The following is a 24,049-nucleotide window of genomic DNA, read 5'->3' as shown; positions in this document are numbered from 1 at the left end:
AGGAACATATACTCCCACTACACATTCACACAAACCTGGGATGAGTTTGTCGGGCCCTGTGCGGTTGGAGATCTCAGTAAACTCTCGGAGGATCTTGGCAGCTTTCTTTGCCTCCGACTTCATGTTGGACGGGATGGGGTTATTCACTGTTAACACACACACACACACACACACACACACACATCAGACCTTATGTTGGACAGTATGGGGTTATTCACTGTTAACACACATATCAGACCCAAAGATGGACGGGATGGGATTAGATACGGTCAACACACACATCAGACTTCATGTTGGACAGGATGTGGTTATTCATTGACTTTGCAAAACCCAAACCCGGCCTGCATCGCAAAGCGTTCCCGGGAAGCCTTGCGATGTTGCGCCTCTGGGTTTAGAAACTCGGTGCTACAACTATGGACCTCCAGAAAAGGTAGCTGCAGAACTGCATGAGCGACAGCTAATGGGGATCCTAACACACTACTCTAAAATCAGCTAGCCAGATCAGATCACCTTAGCTGCTGTTTTGTAACAGTTGCCAGCGTCGGTGCAGTTTCAGAGGTGGAGCCAGAGCAACTGAACCAACCAGATTTCTTCAGTATTCCCATGGAATTACAAACGTGGAAGTACCAACCAACCAAAAACAGGACCGACGTGCATTTCCTTCACATCAGGCTGCAGCTGCATACCCATCTGATGATGTCACCTTTAATAACCAACACGATAGAGACACGTCCGACAGGAGGCTATATCAGGACACATTGTGCTTGTAACAACTCAGGAGACAGTTTAGACAACAGAATGGGTTCTCCAACTCTGACAATTCTAGCGTGTTCTTTAAACCTAGGGAGGGCTGTATTCCATTATTAAAAAAGTTAACCCCCCCCCTCCTTCCTTCTGCCCTACTTGACAGCTCTGCTATGATTGGATAGGTGAAAGTAGTATGGTAGAAGCTATATTGAACTGTACAGAGTCGTCTCAGATCCATGAAGGGGAGAGGATGAGAACAGAGGGGAGAGAGGGCACCTTTTTGGTTCTGCACCAGTGACCTACAGTGGGGGAAAAAAATATTTAGTCAGCCACCAATTGTGCAAGTTCTCCCACTTAAAAAGATGAAAGAGGCCTGTAATTTTCATCATAGGTACACGTCAACTATGACAGACAAAATGAGGAAAAAAAAAAAATCCAGAAAATCACATTGTAGGATTTTTAATGAATTTATTTGCAAATTATGGAGGAAAATAAGTATTTGGTCAATAACAAAAGTTTCTCAATACTTTGTTATATACCCTTTGTTGGCAATGACACAGGTCAAACGTTTTCTGTAAGTCTTCACAAGGTTTTCACACACTGTTGCTGTTATTTTGGCCCATTCCTCAATGCAGATCTCCTCTAGAGCAGTGATGTTTTGGGGCTGTCGCTGGGCAACACGGACTTTCAACTCCCTCCAAAGATTTTCTATGGGGTTGAGATCTGGAGACTGGCTAGGCCACTCCAGGACCTTGAAATGCTTCTTACGAAGCCACTCCTTCGTTGCCCGGGCGGTGTGTTTGGGATCATTGTCATGCTGAAAGACCCAGCCACATTTCATCTTCAATGTCCTTGCTGATGGAAGGAGGTTTTCACTCAAAATCTCACGATACATGGCCCCATTCATTCTTTCCTTTACACGGATCAGTCGTCCTGGTCCCTTTGCAGAAAAACAGCCCCAAAGCATGATGTTTCCACCCCCATGCTTCACAGTAGGTATGGTGTTCTTTGGATGCAACTCAGCATTCTTTGTCCTCCAAACACGACGAGTTGAGTTTTTACCAAAAAGTTATATTTTGGTTTCATCTGACATTCTCCCAATCCTCTTCTGGATCATCCAAATGCACTCTAGCAAACTTCAGACGGGCCTGGACATGTACTGGCACTGCAGGATTTGAGTCCCTGGCGGCGTAGTGTGTTACTGATGGTAGGCTTTGTTACTTTGGTCCCAGCTCTCTGCAGGTCATTCACTAGGTCCCCCCGTGTGGTTCTGGGATTTTTGCTCACCGTTCTTGTGATCATTTTGACCCCACGGGGTGAGATCTTGCGTGGAGCCCCAGATCGAGGGAGATTATCAGTGGTCTTGTATGTCTTCCATTTCCTAATAATTGCTCCCACAGTTGATTTCTTCAAACCAAGCTGCTTACCTATTGCATATTCAGTCTTCCCAGCCTGGTGCAGGTCTACAATTTTGTTTCTGGTGTCCTTTGACAGCTCTTTGGTCTTGGCCATAGTGGAGTTTGGAGTGTGACTGTTTGAGGTTGTGGACAGGTGTCTTTTATACTGATAACAAGTTCAAACAGGTGCCATTAATACAGGTAACGAGTGGAGGACAGAGGAGCCTCTTAAAAGAAGAAGTTACAGGTCTGTGAAAGCCAGAAATCTTGCTTGTTTGTAGGTGACCAAATACTTATTTTCCACCATAATTTGCAAATAAATTCATTAAAAGTCCTACAATGTGATTTTCTGGAGAAAAAAAAAATCTCAATTTGTCTGTCATAGTTGACGTGTACCTATGACGAAAATTACAGGCCTCTCTCATCTTTTTAAGTGGGAGAACTTGCACAATTGGTGGCTGACTAAATACTTTTTTCCCCCATTGTATATGGTGCTGATCCAACGTAGGCCTCTTCAACCCTGTTCCTGGAGAGATACCGTCCTGTAGGTTCACCCCAACCCTGTTCCTGGAGAGTTACCCTCCTGTAGGTTTTCACTCCAACCCTTATCTAGTGCACTGGATTCTAATAATTAGCTGGTTGATAAGCTGAATAAGGTTAGTTACAACTGGAATTGGCTCAAAAAAACAACAGGGGAGGCTCTCCAGGAACAGGGTGGGAGAGCCCTGATCTAACCTGTCCAGTGTGTTATATTAGGGTGTAATCTGGGTGACACTCCCTGGCCTGGGGCAGACAAGATCAGTCGATTTCATATTGCTCTGAATCACCACATTAGCCTGCTGCTCAATCACCCAATTCCTAAAACACATCCAATAGGAGGGGTGTGTGTGTGTGTGTGACAGTGTTCGCTTTAATGCAGTCTCTCCGGTTTGCTAATACTGGTCAAACCTGCCGTGTAGACAGACACATTCCTGCTTAATGACAAACTCTTAATGAAGATAAAAATCTCATCATTGGTGTAGACGGGTGGCTATTCAACTACTATCTCAGCAGCCACAGACAACAACGCCCTCATAAACCAAGACAGTGACTGTTCAGTTGACAGACACAATTGGGTTAATAGAGTTCCACAGTGGAGTTCTCATAAATACCCATAAAACCTAGCAGTCAAACAGGGAAATGGTTCTAATAATTTCCATATGGGATTTTAGAAACACTTCAAATAAGGACTGTGTTTCGTGTAGGCTTTCCCTGGCATGATGTTTTGAAAACCGTATAAGAAAAGTATTGTATTGTAATGTATATATATATATATATATATATATATATATCAATGTAATTGTCTGCATCATTTCCAATCCCCCATATATTACATACATATACAGTGGGGAAAAAAAGTATTTAGTCAGCCACCAATTGTGCAAGTTCTCCCACTTAAAAAGATGAGAGGCCTGTCATTTTCATCATAGGTACACGTCAACTATGACAGACAAATTGAGAAAAATAATTCCAGAAAATCACATTGTAGGATTTTTAATGAATTTATTTGCAAATTATGGTGGAAAATAAGTATTTGGTCACCTACAAACAAGCAAGATTTCTGGCTCTCACAGACCTGTAACTTCTTCTTTAAGAGGCTCCTCTGTCCTCCACTCGTTACCTGTATTAATGGCACCTGTTTGAACTTGTTATCAGTATAAAAGACACCTGTCCACAACCTCAAACAGTCACACTCCAAACTCCACTATGGCCAAGACCAAAGAGCTGTCAAAGGACACCAGAAACAAAATTGTAGACCTGCACCAGGCTGGGAAGACTGAATCTGCAATAGGTAAGCAGCTTGGTTTGAAGAAATCAACTGTGGGAGCAATTATTAGGAAATGGAAGACATACAAGACCACTGATAATCTCCCTCGATCTGGGGCTCCAAGCAAGATCTCACCCCGTGGGGTCAAAATGATCACAAGAACGGTGAGCAAAAATCCCAGAACCACACGGGGGGACCTAGTGAATGACCTGCAGAGAGCTGGGACCAAAGTAATAAAGCCTACCATCAGTAACACACTACGCCGCCAGGGACTCAAATCCTGCAGTGCCAGACGTGTCCCCCTGCTTAAGCCAGTACATGTCCAGGCCCGTCTGAAGTTTGCTAGAGTGCATTTGGATGATCCAGAAGAGGATTGGGAGAATGTCATATGGTCAGATGAAACCAAAATAGAACTTTTTGGTAAAAACTCAACTCATCGTGTTTGGAGGACAAAGAATGCCGAGTTGCATCCAAATAACACCATACCTACTGTGAAGCATGGGGGTGGAAACATCATGCTTTGGGGCTGTTTTTCTGCAAAGGGACCAGGACGACTGATCCGTGTAAAGGAAAGAATGAATGGGGCCATGTATCGTGAGATTTTGAGTGAAAACCTCCTTCCATCAGCAAGGGCATTGAAGATGAAACGTGGCTGGGTCTTTCAGCATGACAATGATCCCAAACACACCGCCCGGGCAACGAAGGAGTGGCTTCGTAAGAAGCATTTCAAGGTCCTGGAGTGGCCTAGCCAGTCTCCAGATCTCAACCCCATAGAAAATCTTTGGAGGGAGTTGAAAGTCTGTTGCCCAGCGACAGCCCCAAAACATCACTGCTCTAGAGGAGATCTGCATGGAGGAATGGGCCAAAATACCAGCAACAGTGTGTGAAAACCTTGTGAAGACTTACAGAAAACGTTTGACCTGTGTCATTGCCAACAAAGGGTATATAACAAAGTATTGAGAAACTTTTGTTATTGACCAAATACTTATTTTCCACCATAATTTGCAAATAAATTCATTAAAAATCCTACAATGTGATTTTCTGGAAAAAGAATTCTCATTTTGTCTGTCATAGTTGACGTGTACCTATGATGAAAATTACAGGCCTCTCTCATCTTTTTAAGTGGGATAATTTGCACAATTGGTGGCTGACTAAATACTTTTTTTCCCCACTGTACATACAGTTGAAGTCGGAAGTTTACATACACTTAGGTTGGAGTTATTAAAACTTGTTTTTCAACCACTCCACAAATTTCTTGATAACAAACTATCGTTTTGGCAAGTCGGTTAGGACATCTACTTTGTGCATGACACGTAATTTCTCCGACAATTATTTACAGACAGATCATTTCACTTATAATTCACTGTATCACAATTCCAGTGGGTCAGAAGTTTACATACACTAAGTTGACTGTGCCTTTAAACAGCATGGAAAATTCCAGAAAATTGTGTCATGGCTTTAGAAGCTTCTGATAGGCTAATTGACATAATTTGAGTCAATTGGAGGTGTACCTGTGGATGTATTTCAAGGCCTACCTTCAAACTCAGTGCCTCTTCGCGTGACATCATGGGAAAATCAAAAGAAATCAGCCAAGACCTCAGAATTGCATGGCCTCCAAAAGGCACACAATAAGGGGATCTGCTGTACCGATGTTATGTCTGGAAAAAGTCAGTTATAAATGATTCTGTCCTAGTTGACAACGAGTTATCATCCAATAGGCTTTGATTACACTTCCAATATCCTCACCCAGGTGGAAATTCTGTAAGAGTAATGTATACGCCAATTATTTGATGGTCCGACCGCATTCTGTCCCCTATCAACACTAACTTTTGGTGCCAGCGAGAATGACACAAAGTAGTCAAGACGACTAGCTTGATTAAGCCTCCGCCATGTCTTATTGAAGGCTCCATATTTCCACTAGTGATTTCCTTAAGAGCATGACCGTATTTAAAACCGGTATTTAAAACCGTATTATAATCTCCCACCGTAATAATAGTCTTGTATTGCCTGTAGGTTTGATAAATTATTATATATATATATATATATATATATATATATATATATATATATATTTTCAAAGAAGCATGGATCATCATTATTTGGACCATATAGATTCAATGAGAAATCTGTTTATGGTTCAAAAACATATTTAAAATAATCCATCTACCTTGCAGATCTGTTTGGACAATTTGCACATTCAGATCAAAATGATTGTTAATTAATATCACCACCCCTTTTGAGTTTCTTTGCCCCCAGTCCTTTTTCCACACAACTTCATCTAAAATTGTTGAATGAGTCCCATGTAAACAATCTTTTAGCAAGTAAATACTGATCGTCTTGTCTTATTATCTGCTAAGCCATTACAATTATAACTGGCTATACTTATTTCACCATGTACCATAATGAGATACAAGTTTCAAATCTATTTATCATAATATATGTTTGTAAACTTACCTTTAAAAAGTACCATAATGATTGAGTGTCCATATAGCTGTACCATGATATTAGCATCGCTACTAAGTAAACATCCAATTGTTCTCCACTATTCCACCCGCTAAAACCTCCCCCCAAATTGGGTTGTCGTCCCAGTGACCGGCAGACCACCCCAATCCCCCCGGATCCCATGGCCCCCCGAGAGACCGGGACCCATCCTTCAAAAAGAGCACACAGTGCGACCCACAGAACAGAAGCAGATCAACCGCCAAAAGTATTTCCAACGCCCTCACCTCGATTGAATTATACACCGTTTTTAAATAAATAAAAAAATCTTACGTATCTTCATTTCCACAATTAACGAATAATATGCGTAATAATGTTGGGAGTTCATGCAAAGGATTATTACCTATAACCTGTATTGCCATTACAAAAATTACATTTGGCAAGCAATTATTATTTTAGCAAACAATTGTGATTTATCCTATATTGTCTCGAACATCATTACCCCATAGCAACAGGTGTGTGACACACTCTCCCCACCCCCTTCCCCACTCTCCCCACCCCCTTCCACACTCTCCCCACCCCCTTCCACACTCTCCCCAACCCTTCCACACTCTCCCCACCCCCTTCCACACTCTCCCCACCCCCTTCCACACTCTCCCCACCCCCTTCCACACTCTCCCCACCCCCTTCCCCCCACAAACAACCACAAGCTCAGAGGTTCAACAGTTGTTCCATTCCGGAGCCCAACTCAAGAAAAGGACTTGATGTGTGAATGCATATACAGTGAGGGGAAAAAAGTATTTGATCCCCTGCTGATTTTGTACGTTTGCCCACTGACAAAGAAATGATCAGTCTATAATTTTAATGGTAGGTTTATTTGAACAGTGAGAGACAGAATAACAAAACAAAAATCCAGAAAGACGCATGTCAAAAATGTTAAAAATTGATTTGCATTTTAATGAGGGAAATAAGTATTTGAACCCCTCTCAAATCAGAAAGATTTCTGGCTCCCAGGTGTCTTTTATACAGGTAATGAGCTGAGATTAGGAGCACACTCTTAAAGGGAGTGCTCCTAATCTCAGCTTGTTACCTGTATAAAAATACACCTGTCCACAGAAGAAATCAATCAATCAGATTCCAAAAACTCTCCACCATGGCCAAGACCAAAGAGCTCTCCAAGGATATCAGGGACAAGATTGTAGACCTACACAAGACTGGAATGGGCTACAAGACCATCGCCAGGCAGCTTGGAGAGAAGGTGACAACAGTTGGTGCGATTATTCGCAAATGGAAGAAACACAAAATAACTGTCAATCTCCCTCGGCCTAGGGCTCCATGCAAGATCTCACCTTGTGGAGTTGCAATGATCATGAGAACGGTGAGGAATCAGCCCAGAATTACACCGGAGGATCTTGTCAATGATCTCAAGGCAGCTGGGACCATAGTCACCAAGAAAACAATTGGTAACACACTACGCCGTGAAGGACTGAAATCCTGCAGCGCCCGCAAGGTCCCCCTGCTCAAGAAAGCACATATACAGGCCTGTCTGAAGTTTGCCAATGAACATCTGAATGATTCAGAGGAGAACTGGATGAAAGTGTTGTGGTCAGATGAGACCAAAATTGAGCTCTTTGGCATCAACTCAACTCGCCATGTTTGGAGGAGGAGGAATGCTGCCTATGACCCCAATAACACCATCCCCACCATCAAACATGGAGGTGGAAACATTATGCTTTGGGGGTGTTTTTCTGCTAAGGGGACAGGACAACTTCACCGCATCAAAGGGACGATGGACGGGGCCATGTACCATCAAATCTTGGGTGAGAACCTCCTTCCCTCAGCAAGGGCATTGAAAATGGGTCGTGGATGGGTATTCCAGCATGACAATGACCCAAAACACACGGCCAAGGCAACAAAGGAGTGGCTCAAGAAGAAGCACATTAAGGTCCTGGAGTGGCCTAGCCAGTCTCCAGACCTTAATCCCATAGAAAATCTCTGGAGGGAGCTGAAGGTTCGAGTTGCCAAACGTCAGCCTCGAAACCTTAATGACTTGGAGAAGATCTGCAAAGAGGAGCGGAACAAAATCCCTCCTAAGATGTGTGCAAACCTGGTGGCCAACTACAGGAAACGTCTGACCTCTGTGATTGCCAACAAGCGTTTTGCCACCAAGTACTAAGTCATGTTTTGCTGAGGGGTCAAATACTTATTTCCCTCATTAAAAAATGCAAATCAATTTATGTTTTTGTGTTTTTCTGGATTTTTTTGTGGTTATTCTGTCTCTCACTGTTCAAATAAACCTACCATTAAAATGATAGACTGATCATGTCTTTGTCAGTGGGCAAACGTACAAAATCAGCAGGGGATCTGCTGTAGCTGTTTGAGAAGGGATGCAAAATTGAGCAAGAATGGGGAGATTTGATTAACCAATGTCAAGTCCTATCTGATGGAGCTCAGATACCCCCCTCTACCCTGAAACACACACAAGCTGGTCCCCCGTTGTGACCATTTTCCCAAGAATCTCTTTGCAGTCAGACCATTGATTATTTTGTGCCACCAGGGCCACAATATTTTGCACCCACATTTCTCTAGCCTTCTAATGCATTTTGTGTTGTTATCCAGATTTAAAAAGGTTATTACCCACAAGTATGTGGAGTGAAGTGCTAATATTTAGTCAAACTTACAGGTATTGAATGCTACGTTTTTATCTTGAGGCATTCTGCATCGCTGTGTTCAGTCCGCCATGACACCTCTAGTTTCTTCTTCTTTAGTTACCATTGGGGAACGTCCCGCGTGCCGCGTCTATTTCTATGGGCACAAGCACTGTTCATGACAAACTGTTCACACCCCCTCGTTGGTGGAAATAACATTCTGTCAGGTTTAAAACTTATTTCTTGCAATTTATACATCTTGCCATGTATATTCATGTGATATTTGAGTGACAAACATTACAACAAAATCTATGGGCTAAAAAAACCTAGCTAAAAACGTTAGCTGACATAGGCTAGTTGATCTGGACATTTCTGTTATGTCTCTCTAAGGTGTGCAATGACTGACATGACAAGAGGAACTGTTGATGCACTACCCAATTAAGAAATGGCACCTATTGCAACTTTCAAGAGTAAGTTGAAAGCCGGACAGCCCCCCCCCCAGGGAGCAGAAAGCCGGACAGCCCCCCACCCCCACCCACCCCAGGGAGCAGAAAGCCGTTTGGTAACCACTGCTGTAGGCCACCTGTCCTGGGGTCTGTTGTCACATGAACTACAAGCTGACTTAGAAGCATTGTTCCATTAGCAGGACACACACACAGAAAAAAAAAATAAAAAAATAGGGAAGAAACCCACCCCAGGGGTATTCATAAAAAAACAGAAATATCAGTTGGTGAGAGCAGAGTGAATGAGGAACAATAATCATCCATCTTGTGATGTCTTCCAAAAGAAGCTCATTCACATGCCCTCGAGCATGCGTACACACACACACACACTGGATGCTTGGAGGGTCACAGAGGCTGGGTAAGGAATGTTCATGTGGGTATAAATTAGTACATTGTGATGTAATCAATGTGTCACGCAGCATTCTTTAGCCTAAGAGACCAGTATCCCACAGGACACCGATTTTCATCCCTTGCCCAAGAATAAAGACGGTCTTTTCGATGAAACATCTGACACCTGAGGGTGTGTTTAGGCCTCCTATCACCAAGACCATCTGCTGTTTAGGACGGTTTAAAATGTACAGTACCAGTCAAAGGTTTGGACACACCTATCATTCAAGGGTTTTTCTTTATTTTAACTATTTTCTACATTGTAGAATAATAGAAGACATAACTGTGAAATAACACACAGAATTATGTAGTAACCTAAAGAGTGTTAAACAAATCCAAATATATTTTATATTTGAGATTCTTCAAAATAGCCCCCCTTTGCCTTGATGACAGCTTTGCACACTCTTGGCATTCTCTCAACCAGCTTCACCTGGAATTATTTTCCAACAGTCTTGAAGGAGTTCCCACATATGCTGAGCACTTGTTGGCTGCTTTTCCTTCACTCTGCCATCCGACTCATCCCAAACCATCTCAATTGGGTTGAGGTCGGGGGATTGTGGAGACCAGGTCATCTGATGCAGCACTCCATCACTCTCCTTCTTGGTAAAATAGCCCTTACACAGCCTGGAGGTGTGTTGGGTCATTGTCCTGTTGAAAAACAAATGGATAGTCCCACTAAGCCCAAACCAGATGGGATGGCGTATCGCTGCATAATTTTGTGGTAGCCATGCTGGTTAAATGTGCCTTGAATTCTAAATAAATCACAGACAGTGTCACCAGCAAAGAAAAGCACCCCCACACCATAACACCTCCTCCTCCATGCTTTACGGTGGAAAATACACATGTAGAGATCATCCGTTCACCCACACTGCGTCAAACAAATTCCCCTGTTCACAAACAAAGACACAGTGGTTGGAACCAAAAATCTCAGATTTGGACTCCAGACCAAAGGACCATTGCTCGTGTTTCTTGGCCCAAGCAAGTCTCTTCTTCTTATTGGTGTCCTTTAGTAGTGGTTTCTTTGCAGCAATTCAACCATGAAGGCCTGATTCACGCAGTCCCGTCTGAACAGTTGATGTTGAGATGTGTCTGTGACTTGAACTCTGTGAAGCATTTATTTGGGCTTCAATTTCTGAGGCAGGTAACTCTAATGAACGTATCCTCTGTAGCAGAGGTAACTCTGGGTTTTCCATTCCTGCGGCGGTCCTCATGAGAGCCAGTTTCATCATAGCGCTTTATGGTTTTTGCGACTGCACTTGAAGTTCTTGAAATGTTCCGTATTGACTGACCTTCATGTCTTAAAGTAATGATGGACTGTTGTTTCTCCTTGCTTATTTGAGCTGTTCTTGCCATAATATGGACTTTGTCTTTTACCAAATATGTCTATCTTCTGCATACCCCCTTACCTGTCACAACACAACTGATTGGCTCAAACGCATTAAGAAGGAAAGAAATTCCACAAATTAAGTTCTAACTAGGCAATTTAAATGCATTCCAGGTGACTACCTCATGAAGCTGGTTGATAGAATGCCAAGAGTGTGCAAAGCTGTCATCAAGGCAAAGGGTGGCTATTTGAAGAATCTCAAATATATTTTGATTTGTTTATCACTTTTTTTGGTTACTACATGATTCCATATGTGATTTCATAGTTTTAATGTCTTCACTATAATTCTACAAAGTAAAAAACTAAACAAAAATAGTACAAATAAAAGAAAAACCCTTGAATGAGTAGATGTGTCCAAACTTTTGACTGGTAGTGTGTCACCTGTAGCTCATGTCAGAACAACAACCAGAAAGTGTATGCACTCTGGATAAGAGTGTCTGCTAAATGACTAAAATGTAAAAATGTGGACAGCTCTCAGTGCTGATGAATGACCTTCCCATGGCCCAACATCAGCTGACTGACCCTCTTTCTCTCAAACACAAAAAGTTATCTGCCCCGCAGCGCTGTAATGTTACAGGAGGCCCTGGGCTGAACGCACACGCAAACATTTAAAATGAACTCTTGTGGATCATGGGTTTAGTTTGTGACAATGAACTTGTTGTCTGGTACATAGAAAACCATAACACATCTCCCTATCTGAGACACTGAATGGCTATAAATAAAAAGAGAACAATGCTGTCAAAATCCATAATAATAATAATAATATGCCATTTAGCAGACGCTTTTATCCAAAGCGACTTACAGTCATAAAATGTACCATTATTGTGGAATTCGTATCATGAGGTTTTTCTTTCATTATTTTTTTTATCTAGTTTTATTATTTTTGATCCATCACATAGCCTAATATATTACCTCCAGCGGAATGAAAAGGTGTTACACACATAAATAATAATATTGATAATAATAATAATAATAATAAGCCATTTAGCAGACACTTTTATCCAAAGCGACTTACAGTCATGTGCGCATACATTTTTACTTATGGGTGGTCCCGGGGATCGAACCCACTACCCTGGCGTTACAAGCGCCATGCTCTACCAGCTGAGCTACAGATACTGCTATTGAGATGCTGGTTGGTAAGAAAACACCACACCCTCAAGTTCCCACATACACTACATGACCAAAAGTATGTGGACACCTCCTCGTCGAACATCTCATTCCAAAATCATGGGCATTAAATATGGAGTTGATCCCCCCTTTTGCTGCTATAACAGCCTCCACTCTTCTGGGAAGGCTTTCCACTAGATGTTGGAACAATGCTGCAGGAACTTGCTTCCATTTTAGCCACATGAGCATTAGTGAGGTCGGGAACTGATCTTGGGCGATTATGCCTGGCTCACAGTCGGCGTTCCAACTCATCCCAAAGGTTTTCGATTGGGTTGAGGTCAGGGCTCTGTGCAGGCCAGTCAAGTTCTTCCACACCGATTTTGACAAACCATTTCTGTATGGACCTCAATTACTGCACGAGGGCATTACCATGATGAAACCGTAAAGGGCCAAAACTATAGTTTGTTAACAAGAAATCTGTGGAGTGGTTGAAAAACGAGTTTTAATGACTCCAACCTAAGTGTATGTAAACTTCCGACTTCAACTGTACACACACACACACACACACACACACACACGGGATACAACCATCACAGGTTTTTGGTCACAGGTCCAGAAATGGCTGAAGAATTGCAACATTTACCTGAAGCTAACTCTGCAGATAGCACTGGTGGGAGATTTGAAAAGTAATAGTAAAATCAGTTAATAATAATAATACTTTTAGCAAAAAAAAATCTTTAATTTACAATATGTAGAAACTATGAGAATAAAAATAAAAATATATGGCAAATAGAAAATCAAAACTGGATGGTGTTAAGACATGGAACTAATAACAAACAAAAGATAACTATTGTAAAATAGTATAAAATGTATATAGTATGTATAAACTGGAAGTAGAAGCCTGTGTTGTTGTCCATTAGTTTACTCTAATTAGGGAAGGGATGGTGTAAGCTACAATCTGCAATGTTAAAAGCTGATCTAAAAAGGTTTTGGGGAAGGCCCGTTCCTGTTTTAGCATGACAATTCCCCCATTCACAAACCGAGGTCCATACAGAAATGGTTTGTCGAGATCGGTGTGGAAGAACTTGACTGCTCTGCACAGAGCTCTGACCTCAACCCCATCGAACACCTTTAGAATGAATTGGAACACCAACTGCGAGCCAGGGCCTAATCGCCCAACATCAGTGCCCAACCTCACATGGCTGAATGGAAGCAAGTCCCCCGCACCAATGTTCCAACATCTAATGGAAAGCCTTCCCAGAAGAGTGGAGGCTGTTTGAGCAGCAAAAGGGGGGGGGGGGACCAACTCCATATTAATGCTCATGGTTTTGGAATGAGATGTTCGACGAGCAGGTGCCGCTAATAGTGTAATGACAGCGTTTCACTGTATTACTTACCTTCCAGTGTTGTGATTGGCTGTGATATTCATTCTGACTTGGTTTGCTGTGTTATCTAGCGGAAATCGCCCTGTCATTTCCTGGTTGCTACAATTCTACAATGTTCACTCAATTTCAGTTTGTGAGACAAGCACCCGAAGTGTAGAAAATCATAACACTACTGTCAATACACTATTCAGTGCTTGTTTTCTCACAAACTGAAATTGAGCGAACAGTGTAGAATTTTAGCAACCAGGAAACCAGCCACAATATATTAATGGTAATTTTCAGAAATTACAATGCAAAAATAAGCGAATAAATGCACGGTTAGGGACCGTCTGTAAAAAAGGTGCCATCTATTTCAGATTCATAAAAGCTGATAGTACTTCAAACACATAAGTTATACTTCCAAGCCGAAATCTTATCAGAAACATGTTGGGGCATTTTCAAAATTTGAAAATGTTGCACGAAAAATCTTTTTGTTTTTTGTTGTTGAGTTTCTCCCTGGTCCATAAACGTCTTTGAGAAGCAGAGATGAGCGAGACAACTTTACTGATGTCATTGACAACTAAATTTAAGATTGAAGCATTCATTCTATCGATGTAGGACATATTTTCTGGTGACAAAGGGTTTATTTAGGCTTCTAGTAAATGACAGACGTATAGCCTCCTAGATGTTCCGGTTTTCAGGGGAAATGGAGAGAGGTCCTGTAACGGGACTTGTGCTTTTGGGCGTTAACAAGGCCACGCGCCATCTTAACTCCTCCTCCACATTTAATGGGTTGTTATGAACAGTGCAGAGGAGAACATCACAACAGTTTTTTTCTCTTCTCCTCAAGACCAGTATGTAGGTCATCTAGTTTATTTTACTGTTAGGTTATGACAGAAGAGAAGCAGCATATATCTAATTATAGAGAAGTTCACTTACAAATAGCCTACCAAAATGTCAGAAATGATAAGCAGAAACAGGGCCTATCCTACAGTGAGCTCCGAAAGTATTGGGACAGTGAAAAATGTGTTGTTGCTGAAATGACACAATGACTATAAGGTTAAAGTGCAGACTGTCAGCTTTCATTTGAGGGTATTTTCATCCATATCGGGTGAACCGTTTAGAAATTACAGCACTTTATATACATAGTCCCCACCACAAATTCACTTGTGTATTAAAGTAGTCAAAAGTTTAGTATTTGGTCCCATATTCCAAGCACGCAATGATCACATCAAGCTTGTGACTCGACAAACTTATTGGATGCATTTGCTGTTTGTTTTGGTTGCGTTTCAGATTATTTTGTGCCCAATATAAAAGAATAGTAAATAATGTATTGTGTCATTTTGGAGTCACTTTTACTGTAAATAAGAATAGAACATGTTTCTAAAAACTTCTACATTAATGTGGATGCTACTATGATTACGGATAATCCTGAATGAATCGTGAATAATGATGAGTGAAAAAGTTAGATGCACAAATATCATAACTGTCACTGTCCCAAAAACGTTGAGATCACTGTAAATTAGGCTTTAAAAAAAAAAAAAAAAAAAAAAATGAATCCCGCACTCCCTGTCAAAAACTCGTTTACGGCATATCTGCCTGTACATCTCTTTCTATATTGGCAGGTTGGGGTCGGGCCTCAGATTTTCACATGTAGTCGGGCGGTTGCAGATAGGTTATTAGCAATTGCGAGCAGGGGGGGGGGGGGGTTAGGTGAACAAACAGCTGACCCGCGCATCACTAACACGCACACACCTGCTTACATCTAGCAGAGCCATTAGTATCTAATGAGAACATCAGGTCTCAGTAGGAGCCATTCAAACAACACACCGCTAATGAACGCAGACACTAATGACTATCCAATTACTGCTAATACACAGTTAAACACACCGCTAATGAATGATCAGAGAGAGAAATAGAGATTTCCAGAGGGGTTTTTGAATGAGCTGGTTAATCTGTGATCATTAATAATAAGCAGTCTGAATGAAGACCTGGGCTGGAGACTGGATGAAGACTGGAGACTGTGGCCTGGGTAAGATCACACGTGAACTACAGTACCGTTACACACATTCATTCAACCTCTACTTGTCTATGTCACATAAGCTAAGGGTGTGTGTGTGTGTGTATTACCCTGGGGACTAAGTTGTGTCAGAGATACACGCATAGCATACATACAGTTGAAGTCAGAAGTTTACATACACTTAGGTTGGAGCCATTAAAACTCGTTTTTCAACCACTCTTGTTAAGAAACTATAGTTTTGGCAAGTCGGTTAGGACATCTACTTTGTGCATGACACAAGTAATTTTTCCAACAATTGTTTACAGAGAGATTATTTCACCGTATTACAATTCCAGTGGGTCAGAAGTTTACATACACTAAGTTGACAGTGCCTTTAAACAGCTTGGAAAATTCCAGAAAAATAATGTCATGGCTTTAGAAGCTTCTGATAGGGAAATCAGCCAAGACCACAGAAAAGAAATTGTAGACCTCCACAAGTCTGGTTCATCCCTGGGAGCAATTTCCAAAACGCCTGAAGGTACCACGTTCATCTGTACAAAAAATTGTACGCAAGTATAAACACCATGGGAGCACGCAGCCGTCATACCGCTCAGGAAGGAGACGCATTCTGTCTCCTAGAAATGAACGTACTTTGGTGCGAAAAGTGCAAATCAATCCCAGAACAACAGCAAAGGACCTTGTGAAGATGCTGGAGGAAACAGGTACAAAAGTATTTATATCCAAAGTAAAACGAGTGCTATAATCGACATAACCTGAAAGGCGGCTCTGCAAGGAAGAAGCCACTGCTCCAAAACCGCCATAAAAAAGCCAGACTACGGTTTGCAACTGCACATGGGGACGAAGATCGTACTTGTTGGAGAAATGTCCTCTGGTCTGATGCAACAAAAATAGAACTGTTTGGCCATAATGACCATTGTTATGTTTGGAGGAAAAAGGGTCCACTTGCAAGCCGAAGAACACCATCCCAACCATGAAGCACGGGGGTGGCAGCATCATGCTGTGGGGGTGCTTTGCTGCAGGAGGGACTGGTGCACTTCACAAAATAGATGGCATCATGAGGAAGGACAATTATGTGGATATATTGAAGCAACATCTCAAGACATCAGTCAGGAAGTTAAAGCTTGGTCGCAAATGGGTCTTCCAAATGGACAATGACCCCAAGCATACTTCCAAAGTTGTGGCAAAATGGCTTAAGGACAACAAAGTCAAGGTATTGGAGTGGCCATCACAAAGCCCTGACCTTAATCCTATAGAACATTTGTGGTCAGAACTGAAAAAGCGTGTGCGAGCAAGGAGGCCTACAAACCTGACTCAGTTACACCAGCTCTGTCAGGAGGAATGGGCCAAAATTCACCCAACTTATTGTGGGAAGCTTGTGGAAGGCTACCCGAAACGTTTGACCCAAGTTAAACAATTTAAAGGCAATGCTAACAAATACTAATTGAGTGTATGTAAACGTCTGACCCACTGGGAATGTGATGAAAGAAATAAAAGCTGAAAGAAATCATTCTCTCTACTATTATTCTGACATTTTACATTCTTAAAATAATGTGGTGATCCTAACTGACCTAAGACAGGGAATTTTTACTAGGATTAAATGTCAGGAATTGTGAAAAACTGAGTGTGTATTTGGCTAAGGTGTATGTAAACTGCCGACTTCAACTGTACATTTCCATCTAAAAGGGGGGGGGGGGGGTCAATGCAAATAGTCCAGGTGACCATTTGATTAATTGTTCAGCAGTCTTATGGCTTGGGGGTAGAAGCTGTTAAGGAGCCTTTTAGAATTAGACTTGGCGCTCCGCCGTGCGGTAGCAGAGAGAACCATCTATGACTTGGGTGACTGGAGTCTGACAATTGTTTGGGCCTTCCTCTGACACCGCCTAGTATATAGGTCCTGGATGGTAGGAAGCTTGGCCCCACTGATGTACTGGGCTCTGTAGCGCCTTACGGTCAGATGCCGAGCAGTTGCCATACCAGGTGGCGATGCAACCGGTCAGGATGCTCTCGATGGTAAAGGTGTAGAACTTTGAGAATCTGAGGACCCACGCCAAATCTTTTCAGTCTCCTGAGGGGGAATAGGCTTTGTCTTGCACTCTTCACAACTTTCTTGGTGTGTTTGGACCATGATATTTTGTTGGTGATATGGACACCAAGGAACTTGAAACTCTACCCGCTCCACTACAGCCAAGTCAATGTGAATGGGGGTGTGTTCGGCCCTCCTTTTCCTGTAGTCCACGATCATCTCCTTTGTCTTGTTCAAGTTGACGGAGAGGTTGTTGTCCTGGCACCACACTGCCAGGTCTCTGACCTCCTCCCTATAGGCTGTCTCATCATTGTCAATGATCAGGCCAACCACGTTTGTGTTGTCAGCAAACTTAATGAGGGTGTTGGAGTCGTGCTTGGCCATGCAGTCGTGGGTGAACAGGGAGTACAGGAGGGGACTAAGCACGCACCACTGAGGGGCCCCAGTGTTGAGGATCAGCGTGGCAGATGTGTTGTTGCCTACCCTTACCACCTGGGGGTGGCTCGTCACGAAGTCCAGGATCCAGTTGCAGAGGGAGGTGTTTAGTCCCAGGGTCCTTAGCTTAGTGATGAGCTTTGTGGGCACTATGGTGTTGAACGCTGAGCTGTAGTCAATGAACAGCATTCTCACATAGGTATTCCTTTTGTCCAGGTGGGAAAGGGAAATTACATAATCTGTGGGGCGGTATGCAAATTGGAGTGGGTCTAGGGTTTCTGGGATAATGGTGTTGATGTGAGCCATGACCAGCCTTTCAAAGCACTTCATTGCTATCGACTTGAGTGCTACGGGGCGGTAGTCATTTAGGCAGGTTACCTTTGCTTTCTTGGGCACAGGGACTACAGTAGTCTGCTTGAAACATGTATGCATTACAGACTGTCAGGGAGTGGTTGAAAATGTCAGTGAAGACACTTGCCAGTTGGTCCACGCATGCTCGGAGTACCCATCCTGGTAATCCGTCTGGCCCCACAGCCTTGTGAATGTTGACCTGTTTAAAAGGTCTTGCTCATATCGGCTACGGAGTGCGTGCTCACATAGTCGTCCGGAACAGCTGGTGCTCTCATTCATGCTTCAGTGTTGCTTGCCTTGAAGCAAAAAGGCATTTGGCCCGTCTGGTAGGCTTGTGTCACTAGGCAGCTCGCGGCTGGGTTTCCCTTTGTAATAGCTTGCAAGCCCTGCTACATCCGACGAGCATCAGAGCTGGTGTAGTAGGATTCAGTCTTAGTCCTGTATTGATGCTTTGCCTGTTTGATGGTTCGTCTGAGGGCATAGCGGGATTTCTTATAAGCGTCCGGATTAGTGTCCCGCTCCTTGAAAGCGGCAGCGCTAGCCTTTAGCTCGGTGCGGATGTTGCCTGTAATCCATGGCATCTGGTTGGGATATGTATGTACGGTCAATGTGGGGACTACGCCGTCGATGCACTTATTGATGAAGCCGGTGACTGAGGTGGTATATTCCTCAATGCCATTGGATGAATCCCGGAACATATTCCAGTCTGTGCTAGCAAAACAGTCTTGTAGCATAGCATCCGTGTCATCTGACCACTTCCGTATTGTGCGAGTCACTGGTACTTCCTGCTTTAGTTTTTGCTTGTAATCAAGATTAGGGTCAGATTTGCCAAATGGAGGGCGAGGGAGAGCTGTGTACGCATCTCTGTGTGTGGAGTAAAGGTGTTCTAGAGTTTTTTTTCCTCTGGTTGCACATGTGACATGCTGGTAGAAATTAGGTAAAACAAATTTAAGTTTGCCTGCATTAAAGTCCCTGGCCACTAGGAGCACCGCTTCTGGATGAGCATTTTCTTGTTTGCTTATGGCCTTATACAGCTTGTTGAGTGCGGCCTTAGTGCCAGTGTCGGTTTGTGGTGGGAAATAGACGGCTACGAAAAATATCGATGAAAACGCTCTTGGTAGAAAGTGTGGTCTACAGATTATTATGAGGTACTCTACCTCAGGCAAGCAATACCTCGAGACTACCTTAGTATTAGACATCGCGCACCAGCTGTTATTAACAAATAGATGCACACACCCACCTCTCGTCTTACCAGATGTATCTGTTCTGTCCTGCCGATGCACGGAAAACCCAGCCAACTGTATATTATCCGTGTCGTCGTTCAGCCACGATTCGGTGAAACATAAAATATTACAGTTTTTAATGTCCCGTTGGTAGGACAACTTCAGAGTTCATCCAGTTTATTCTCCAGTGATTGCACGTTGGCCAATAGAACGGAAGAGGCGGGCTACCCACTCGCTGACGAATTCTCACGAGGCACCCTGATCTGATTTCCTTCATGCGAATGGCGGGGATTTGGGCCTTGTCTGGGAGCAACATTATATCCTTCGCTTGAGACTCATTAAAGAAAAAAATCTTCATCCAGTTCTAGGTGTGTAATCACTGTTCTGATATCCAGAAGCTCTTTTCGGTCATAAGAGATGGTAGCGTCAACATTATGCACAAAATAAGTTACAAACAACTCTATTTATTTTTTTACTAAATAGCACAATTGGTTAGTAGCCCGTAAAAACGGCAGCCAACCCCTCCGGCGCCATTCAAGATCACTTTCAAAAAGCAAGCCGAGATCTACCGCTCCGATTTTTTTTTTTTAAACATTACTTAAAAAATGTACATTAATCTAATAAAAACAGTTCTGTAGAAATTAGGTTTGTGCAGTAGGCCTAATACATTATAACACCATATTGGCTATATGCCTGGCCTGCCAATATTGTTCTTCTCAGACCATATTAGATTTCAAAACTCGAGCTTTGATAACCAAATAGATCAGTTGGTGTAGCACTTGCAAGGCACAGCTGAGCATAAATTGAAATAATTTGCTTTTTTATTTTACTGGACTGATGATACCTGCATCTGATGGTGCTTTCAAGACAACCTGGAACTCAGAAAATAAGGTCAAATCATGACATCAGTGAACTTGAGTACTAAAATGTTACTTGTTTCAGGAAACTAGGCGTATGTCGCGGGTCAATACTTCACAGGAGAGCCATTTGAACGTAAACTTTTTTTTTTTTTTAATCAAAATTCGCTTTTTGGCAGTAATGCCTTCTGGAACATGTGAACTTTCATGTGCTTTAATAACAAACGTGTATGCCATCTGTAAATACGAATAAAATGGTTAAATTACGAGCCTAGTTGGTTAAGCCACAGATAAAGACAGCAACCTTCCCACTAGCCATGATTGGCTGAGATAATGAGTGGGCTGGACATGCCGAGAGAGAGTTCGGATTGGTCTGCCATATAGAAGGCTTCTGTCCATTTGAGCTGGTCAGTATGTGTTGGTAGTCCTTTCTACCGTGCCGTTTTTGAAAGATATAACGTTAGCAATCGAGAACTACAAAAGTTGATACTTTTCTCAACATTGATGCCCTGAATTTAGCAGGCACTATCGACAGATCAGTTGGAAAAAGTGATGGGCTACTTTCTGCACACGCCACAGTCAGTGTGAACCGGTGTGACTAGACAACGCTGGCCAAACAAGATGTAGCTACAAACAAAACAGAGTTAAATGGTTCCAGTCTGTCGTGAAGCGTTCATCCATGTATACGGGTAAGAGTCTAGCTACATTTTCAGCTATTATAAGTTTCTAATCATGTCTGAAAATCATTTTCATTGCAAGTTAAAGCGTACTAGTGAACGTTAGCTTGCTGGCTCGCTAGCTAACGTTACGTGTATGATCTGTGTAGTAATATTATTCAAATCAAAAATAAATGTGCATTGCTAGTTATAGCCTAACGTTAGCTAGCTAACATTGAACCTAGTTGGTTAGCTTTAGCTACCTGCAGATTCATACTACAGCTATTACAATGTTTGTATTGGTATGGATTATGCCTTTTCATTGTTTAGCTAGCTAGCTACATGTCTAAACAGAAGATGTCGCCAGATGATTACATGACCCATCAAATTAGCCAGGTGTGCCTGGGGGTGATTACGGCCATCTATTGTATTTCATGAACATGTGTACATGTCTAGACAATAGTGACCCATCCACTTAGCTAGATGTGGCTGGGGGGTGGTTACAGCATTTCCTTCACTTGACCCATCAATTTAGACAAGTGTGTCAGGTAAGCGTTGTCTAATAATTATAAAATATTTACATCTGGACACTGTTTGGTATTGCTACTATGCAAGTAACCATTTCACTGTACCATTTACATCTTCTGTATCCTGTGCATGTGACCAATAAACTTAGATTTTGTTTACCAGAGACGGTAATGTGAAGAACAACACGACCTGCACCAAAGTCAGATTAGGATATAGGCCAAGGACTAGATAAAGTCTATTTTTACCTTGAGTTTTTCCCTTATTGTAGGCTACTACTTTTAGTCTTGAAATCTTTGGTTGTTTACTAAACTACTCACTCTGTTTAGCACATGGCCTCACATGTGAATCCTTAAAGAGATCGGTGGGGCTAAGGCTTAAGATGGTGTGAACGGTGCTGAATGAGCGTAGACAAAGAAGAGCTCTCCAGTAGGTGTACCAAAACATTAAAGGCCATTCTCAAAAGTGGGGTTACACGTTTATCAACTTTCAAAGCAGAATTACTTTCCCATTGTTCCTCAACTGCAGTGTATGATATACCATTTTCTAGCTCTGAGTCTCTACTTTTATACAATGTAAAAAAACATATCTTCAAATTTTGCTACATAAGACCGAATCGAGCCGGTCGGTCACATTTGATTATTTATATCAAATCAACATATGAATTTGTATGCAAATCAATGGTTGTAAAGTAGGCCAGACCTTTGTAGAATAATTAACACTTGTTTTGATGTTTATGACAACTAATGCCAAAGTTATTGCGAAAAAGATATGTAAATGCATTTCTATATGGTTTGATTATTTCTATCAAATCAACAAATGCATTTGTAAGCAAATCAACGGTTGTAAAGTAGGCCAGACACTTTTAGAACAATTAGGACTTATTTTGACGTTTCTATGACAATCAATACAAACGTTATTGCGAACAAGATATTTAATGATGAATGTCTGATATAAAACCTACTTTCCCTCGGTTAATAAAATACCTCACCATGTTTGTTTATCACGTGACTTTCTGCTTCTCTCCTGTTCGTTCATTCACTATGCTGTTTTAGCAAACGGAGATGATTTTCAGCTTTCACATTATTCTTCTCAACAAGAGAAAAATACAGTAAAGTGAAAGAGAAAAGCCATCATAGCCATACGACAGTTTTAAAACTTGAATCGTTGTTTGGCCAAACTGTCCGTGCTGTCGCTTCATTCTCGCTCTCTCTCTCCCACAGAGAACGACGAGGGGGAGGCAGTAAGTCCGGATGCACAGTCGCTACCGCATACCAAACCCACGACACATTTAATGAGCTATAATTTGTTATATAAAAACAGGTATACTTACTTTTATCAACTTTGACTCGTTTCGCTTCAGTTCGTCAGTTAGTTTGTTAGACTTCTACCACAGTCACCTGCGGCAGGTAAGTTATAAAATAGCGCCCTACACACCTGTTACACTGACTGTCTCGCGCGCTGCCAGAAAGACCCCAATTCAATTCAACTCACACACATAAAATGGTCACATGAACAATCAAACAGAAACTCATCGAACTATGAATTGTCATTATAAGGAAAAAATGTAATAAATATTAGGCAAGCGTGTCATCTATAGATTATGTTTTGCACCGTTTTAATAACTTTATCGACAGGCAGCGTCTGGACAGCCGGATAAGGGAATGTGACGCCTATGCCATCAACATCAGGACCTACTGCGCGCTCACGTGTGTTGTTGTTAGTGCAGTGCGCGCACCGGCAGAGAGAAGTATATACAGGTAGGCCTACCACCAGTCAAGTGTTGTTGACCAATGCGTTGTCAATCTTTGAGAAATGTATTGTCTGAAACCGCCACTACAGGAAAAGCCACTCTTTACAGGATTCTAAATAATTACAAGCCTCTCTCCGAATCAACCTTAACGAAACCATTAGGGGGTGTCACTTTCTGGCCAAGTTGCAAAGTTAGAAGCCCCACCTAGTGTGAACATTTATGATTTTAAACCAAAGATGATCTATTATATTGACAAGATATTGGACTGTCTGCTCTAACAATGGGAATAAATGTCTGCAAAGGCGGGAGGAGGCGGGAGCAAGTGGGAACAGTCTAACCAATGAGAGGTCAGATATGCATCTGAACAACCGCACCATTCTGCTATAAAATCGTTTTTCTCAAAGTTGCCGGGATGCCACATGC

General features: G+C 42.2%; 1 protein-coding gene across 1 annotated transcript in view; it reads right to left on the bottom strand.

Moving 5' to 3' along the window:
• LOC311145957 (SH3 domain-containing YSC84-like protein 1) overlaps positions 1–23,329 on the bottom strand; it is a 76,865-nt gene extending 53,536 nt beyond the window's left edge. Inside the window, exons 1-2 of the mRNA XM_084182360.1 lie at positions 23,207–23,329; positions 36–146 (exon numbers count right to left, since the gene is read on the bottom strand). Coding sequence (XP_084038486.1) covers positions 36–146; position 23,207 — 112 coding nt within the window. The 5' untranslated portion in view covers positions 23,208–23,329. The remainder of the gene's footprint in view (positions 1–35; positions 147–23,206) is intronic.
• Between the last annotated feature and the right edge of the window lie 720 nt (positions 23,330–24,049).

Source organism: Coregonus lavaretus, assembly GCF_964263955.1.
Source record: "Coregonus lavaretus genome assembly, chromosome: 18".
NCBI lineage: Eukaryota > Metazoa > Chordata > Actinopteri > Salmoniformes > Salmonidae > Coregonus > Coregonus lavaretus.
This window is presented reverse-complemented; position numbering and strand designations above follow the sequence as displayed.